Genomic DNA, 6889 nt, shown 5'->3' with positions numbered 1-6889 from the left:
ACCATATTTATCCTTACCCGGTCTAGTCTTGAAGGAGCCTCTTCCTCCCAGTAGGTCAGAGCACTACGATTCTGAGGATACTTGTGCTTCCTGGCATAGCACAATACTCTAACTATGAGTTTGATGGGATTCTTGATGAGTGATATGTTCTCCAGTTTGTGTTTGAAGAATGAATGAGACACCAGTACAAGAGATACAGATACACCTGATGCTATGAAAGTGATCATGATATAATACTTACTACTATAAAATAAGCATTGAAGAAGGTAAAAAAGGAGTAAAACAAGTGGTTCAGCAAGTGTATGCCAGTATATGATAGAACTCAGTTCATCAGCTGAAGCTCCAACAAGTTGATCAATGTTATACTGAATAATGTTAGCAGTGAAACTCGAATTGCCACAAAAAAACGTAATACAAGTAAAACTGAAGAAAGTCCATAACACTGCTTTAGAGACAAAGTATCTTTCAACAATAAATCCAATTCCTATTATAATCCATGATATAAAACACAATACTATACCAATCAGTATAGCTTTGTATCTTCCAATCCATACATCAGCTAACAGACCAAATAAAGGAAAAAAGACATAACCAAAACAAACCATAATGACTAACCCATACTTATACCAATTGGCAGGAGCAACTTGATCTACAAATCTACCGGTGAAACGACTACCTAATATGTAATAAGAATACATGAGACAGTGCCATACTAGAACCAAGACTGCTGAAGGAGTAATATGAAGATAAGGTTGCCACTTTCTAGCTAACTGCTTAGCAAAACTGGTCATCATAATTATTCCCACAATACAATAATGTAATTGAAGGCTTTAATGTGTATTGTAAATCATGTGTTTATCTTAAGTGTGATAATATAAGAATAACACAAATTTACTTTCATTATAAATAAAGCTATTGTAGTCCCAAGAGCATACAAACGCATTATGTTCCTTATTAATACATAATGTAAATGTACGTCAATGCCAAATTGTTCCTTTTGGTGGGTTATTTTTTACAATCGGCGGTTTACTAGTAGATTTGCCAATGTTAAAACAGCCAATCATTAATATCAATGCTCAGTAATGCACATGTACACAAAAATTGTCAAAATAATAATTTCCAATTTAATTTACAGCAAAATTGCCAAAATAAAGGGCCTATAAAATAAAGTGACGCCAAAGTAAAGTACTATGCTATTTGAACAATATTAACTTCATTCTCTCTCACACGATACTTGTAACGTTTAGCCAGTATCACAAACACTATCAGTATGATAAGACCTAGTACACTCTTTGTAACTAGTATAGACTCTCACAATTAAAGAAAACCCTTAGAATAGTATGCTCAGTATACTGTCATGCTGTGGTAGAAGAACTATATTAAACTACATATGCCTGTATACAGAGATTGATGCATACTCTAATAGCTTTAGTATAATACAATGCCATACAGAGTCAAGTGGTAATGTAGTATGAAGATTATTACTTTACATATCAAACTCAGGCTCACCTAAAAACTGTTACAATCTACATGTACTCTAGAAGCAACCATTATTATAAATCTTGATTGCTTTTATAAATTAACACAACATTAACCTTCCTTTAATAATTTTTTTATATTAATCATCTTAGTATGAAAGTAATAATATGTAATAATATTAAGGAAAAGTTTACTTCAAAAGAGGCACACAGGTGTTGTGATGAAATAAGTACAATACATTAGGTTATATGCAACTACATAAAACATGAACTAAAGTGTTTAAATATTATCTTTTTTATATTTTTCCTCTTGTTCCATGTATCTCTGATAATGATCATCAACTATCTGAAAAATATTAACTTCATTCTCTCTCACACGATACTTGTAACGTTTAGCCAGTATCACAAACACTATCAGTATGATAAGAACTAGTACACTCTTTGATATATAATAATAGAAACTAGTACATATGTATTGACTCTCACAATGGAAAAGAAAGTTAACAGTAACATTAATGAGGTAACTGATTCCCAAAGAAGTAACATACCACAATCCAACCATCACTCCTCTCATGTGTACTGGAGACTGAGCTACTGTAAACTCCAGTGATACTGGATGCACAAAAAAGTAAGAAAATGCTTGTATAGTTTTTGGAATAAAGAGCAGTTTACCAATATTGTTTATGTCAGGATGAGACCTCTCAATGACAAATATGATCACTTTAGAAACTGTAACAATTAAAGCAAGGAAGATACCAACACTCATTCTAGTCAGCATACTGGGAATATACTTGTAGAAACAAACTCTGATAAAGAATAAATAAATTAACATTAGAATGACTGAACAAAAATGATACTGAGAGCCTGTTACTGCTAAGCAAGTGGGTAGTGTAAAACCATCAACAGCAGACCAATAATAGTCATCACTGATAATCACTACAAAAAAACCAATGAATAATGGTAGCATATGAAGTACTGTCTTCACATCTTCTACCTCTTCCTCTGTGAATGGTCCACCATATTTATCCTTACCCAGGTCTAGTCTTGAAGGAGCCTCTTCCTCCCAGTAGGTCAGAGCACTACGATTCTCAGGATACTTGTGCTTCCTGGCATAACACAATACTCTAACTATGAGTTTGATGGGATTCTTGATCAGTGATATGTTTTCCAGTTTGTGTTTGAAGAATGAATGAGACACCAGTACAAGAGATACAGATAAACCTGATGCTATGAAAGTGATCATGATAAAATACTTACTACTATAAAATAAGCATTGAAGAAGGTAAAAAAGGAATAAAACAAGTGGTTCAGATAGTATATGCCAGTATATGACAGAATTGAGTTGATCAGCTGAAGCTCCAACAAGTTGATCAATGTTATACTGAATAATGTTAGCAGAGAAACTGGAAAAACCGCAAAAACAAGTAATGTACACAAAACTAAAGAAAGTCCATATCACTGCTTCAGTGTGGTCAAAGTAGCTTTCAACAATAAATCCAATTCCTCCTATAATCCATGACATAAAGCACAATACTATACCAATCAGTATAGCTTTGTATCTTCCAATCCATACATCAGCTAACAGACCAAATAAAGGAAAAAAGAAATAGCCCAAGCAATATATAATGACTAAACCATACTTATACCAAGGGGCAGGAGCAGTTTCTGTAGTAAATACAGCAGTGGAACGACTCAGTAATATGTAATAAGAATACATGAAGAAGTTCCATACTAGGACCAAGACTGCTGAAGGAGTAATATGAAGGAATCGTTGCCACTTTCTAGCTAGTTGCTTAGCTAAACTGGTTGCCATAATCATTCCTACATGTACTGTATAATGAATTCATGCAATTCAAGAAAGTTGATTATAATGAATTGCTACATGCTGTACGATCTGTCATGTATTTGTTTTAAATGTTTTGCATTGGAAAGAAAAATATCAATTGACACTATTAGCATGATAAAAACTAGTACACTTTTTGTTATATGATAAGATAAACTACATATGTTTTGGCTCTCGTAATGAAATTGAAACTTGACACTGTTGTTAATGTGAAAACCAATCTATAGCCCACAAGCAATTGCATGCCACATACGATCAACATTTGTATTAATGAAAAGCATGCTAAAAAGAATATTATTTGGCTAATTTTATAAGTTTTTAATCATTATTTTATTTACATTAGATCGAGCTGACTGCTATTCAGAAGCAGTACTACAGAGCAATATTGGAAAGGAATTTCACTTTTCTGACTAAAGGGAGCAACACAGTACCAAACCTATTGAACACTATGATGGAACTAAGGAAGTGTTCTAAAGTAGGCTAGCTCTGATTGTATATGTATATTTTTATATAAAATTTATTTTAAGGATAATCTTGTAATGGATGAGCCTCGTGTAAGGAGACAGGTTCGTTGCTATGGTGATGAGATGCTGGAGACAATAGTTGACATGGATGAGAGTCAAGAAGAGATACTGGACATATTACCATTGAGAGGAAAGAAAGGATAGACCAAACTGAAGTGCTTTAAGATTGAGAAGGCTCTACTGGTTTATAGTTAGTGGTTGCTATGGTTACTGTTAATTAGTGGGTGTGGTTTATAGGTGGGGACAGTGGGTGGACATGCTTGTTGAGTGTAACTTTAAAAAGAGACAATTGAATATCAGGGACATAGAGAATATATTAAGAACAATGGTAAGGAATATGACACAATACTATGCATGTACGTACGATTAAGTGAGAGTTGACACATAATGTACATGTACACGTACATGTTGGTGTTATATTAGTAAGTGCATGTACATGTTTATTTGTGTCTGGTTGTTTTTGTGGTACTTTAATAGCTTGTAATGGAAAGGCACTTTTTGGTAATTCATTAATTTTATTTGTGATGTACAAACAGTATAGAGTACCACATAGTACTGTACAATGTATGTGCATGTACAAGTACATACTAGTAATGCTATGCAATTTGTCATTTATGTATTCTTTACTTCTATTCTCATTTATTTTAATTAATATAATAATTATTGTCTTCATATTTTTCTAGTGATGAGAAAGTCAAGGTTTACATCCACCAAATGATTGACCCTAGCATTCAAACTGAAGACCATTCTGAAGATAGCTCAACTCCTGAATACTTCACTGGTTTTACTGAAGAGGACTATCTTGCTTTAATGGCTAAAGATCCTGAGACTCTCTTTCAGGAAGAATTATACATGTACATGAAGCATCTTAGACGACACTCAACGAAGTAAATTTATATACATGTACTATTCTAAATGTCTAATATTTTTGCAGCTATAAGTACATGTACATCTACATTGTGCATGTAATTGTTAAGCATGTACATAGTACTTGTATATTTTGTGTACATGATTATTTTAATTTTATTTCTATTAGGATATTATTAAGGGTGAGACAGTTGCATTTAATTTGCTGGTAGATAATGAAACCTTACATTAAACAATTTAAAGCTGGAGCCTTTGCAAAGTGAGTATTTTATGTAATGAGTTTTCATTCTTTGATATCCTGCATGCTAAAACAAAAAAAATTGATCTTTAAAGTACAATTTTTGGCCCAAGACATGTTTAAAAAATTGGCTTTAATATGTCAGCATTTTCTGATACATACATTATATTTATGCTCTTATACTGTGCAGGAAGTTTGAGCTAATTTTGAAGGCTAAAATAGCCCATACTTCTCAAAAAATTGGCTCTGAAATCAACCCCAATTTTTATTACATTTTCTGATACATATTGATGTCCTTATGCTGTGTGGAAAACTTGAGCTGATTCCAACATAATCATTTTGGGCTATTAGCATTTAATGTACATTTCTACTTACATGATATTTGTACATGTACATGTACAGTACATTTACTTACCCTATTATTATTGTTGTTATGATAAGGATCTTGATTTTGTTCCTCCTAAGCCAGAAGAGGATCCTCCAGTTCCATGGTGGAACAGTTTATGTGATGTGTCTCTGTTAGTTGGAATGGTTAAACATGGTGTGTAAATGTATGTACATACGTGTACATGTATAAGCACTATGAACCACAACTCTATGTCTAAACAATTTTAATTTGTAATACTCATGTACTTTTATAGTGTGTGCTTGTATTATTAACATTTAAAGGATTATAACTGTACGTGTACATGGTACAGTATATGTATTTCACATTATATGACTCGTTGGACATTTTCTTTAAAGGATATGAGCAGTTTCGTCAGTGGAGATCAGACAGGTCATTGTGTTTCTGGGAGTTAGTAGGAGAACAACAACAACAGACACAACAGCAATCAACACCACAGACACATCAATCCAAAAAGAAGCGACTCTCGAAAGCCACGCCTTCCAAGGACTCGTTTTTTGAAGGAGAGAGCGAGGGAGAGGAGGAGCTATTTGAATTGGATGATGATGAGATTGATAATCCTGGAGGGGAGGAGAGTGACGAGGGAAGTCCTAATGGGCCTCAGGCTCCTCAACAACCTAAACTAACCACTGTTATTAGAAAGTGAGTCAGTAAATGTACATGTTGACTTGTATAATTGGATTAATAGTATAATTCTGTTGTTATGCATGCAAATAATACGGTGCGTACATGTACATGTACATGTATGTTTTATTTTATTGCATTGATCATTAGTTTTTGTTGCCCTGCGTTCATGTTGTTTAAACGTACCTGACTATGAAGTACTTATTTTGTACTCTATAGTAAATTACAACTGTATGATAGGATATGGTAGATAAACATCATCATTAAGTAATACACTACAGTCACTGCTACCATCGGCATAAGTTAATTATTTGTTTATCTACACTTGATAATCTCCTAACTTCAGTTTCTGCAATATCTTTCCCTTTATTCTTCTAAAGCATAATAGTACATGTACAGTACACATTCATTTTTACATCAGAGTAGAAATGGTTCACAGAGCAATCTTTTCAGTAGTCTTGGTTCTACTTTGGGACTATCTGATGTATGTTCATGATCTTACCCTCTACTTTATACTCAGCGGCTTTCATGAAGTGAGTGTACCTCAAAGTTCCAGTCACAAATATGGGTATATTATAGTCATTAGTCTAGCTTTCTTTTCTTTTCTTTATTTGGTCTGTTAGCTGATGTATGGATTGGAAGATACAAAGCTATACTGATTGGTATAGTATTGTGTTTTATATCATGGATTATAGGAGGGATCAGATTACTCGTGTATCAGTTTTATAGCTACGAGACACTCTTAGAGATTTTTTACTTTATTGGTGGCATCTTTCAAGCTTTTGGCTTCTTAAGCTTTAGAGCTAACATTATTCAGTATAACATTGATCAATTTGTTGGAGCTTCAGCTGATGAACTAATGAACTTAGTACTATTATATACTGGCACTGTATATCTGTACCAATCATC

The 6889-nt window shown here is 33.4% G+C and overlaps 1 protein-coding gene across 1 annotated transcript in view; it reads left to right on the top strand.

Annotated features, from left to right (window-relative positions):
• Positions 1–2617: 2617 nt before the first annotated feature.
• The window catches only part of LOC109588127 (chromodomain-helicase-DNA-binding protein 8-like), an 11179-nt gene continuing 6907 nt past the window's right edge, over positions 2618–6889 (top strand). The window contains exons 1-7 of the mRNA XM_020004313.1: positions 2618–3796; positions 3849–4035; positions 4083–4173; positions 4529–4732; positions 4882–4971; positions 5391–5491; positions 5695–5998. Of these exons, the coding sequence (XP_019859872.1) occupies positions 4928–4971; positions 5391–5491; positions 5695–5998 (449 nt within the window). The 5' untranslated portion in view covers positions 2618–3796; positions 3849–4035; positions 4083–4173; positions 4529–4732; positions 4882–4927. The remainder of the gene's footprint in view (positions 3797–3848; positions 4036–4082; positions 4174–4528; positions 4733–4881; positions 4972–5390; positions 5492–5694; positions 5999–6889) is intronic.

The sequence above is a fragment of the Amphimedon queenslandica genome, unplaced genomic scaffold (genome assembly GCF_000090795.2).
Source record: "Amphimedon queenslandica unplaced genomic scaffold, v1.1 AMPQUscaffold_12275, whole genome shotgun sequence".
Classification (NCBI taxonomy): domain Eukaryota; kingdom Metazoa; phylum Porifera; class Demospongiae; order Haplosclerida; family Niphatidae; genus Amphimedon; species Amphimedon queenslandica.
Note: the sequence above shows the minus strand (reverse complement) of the source record. Positions and strands in the feature narration are given on the sequence as shown.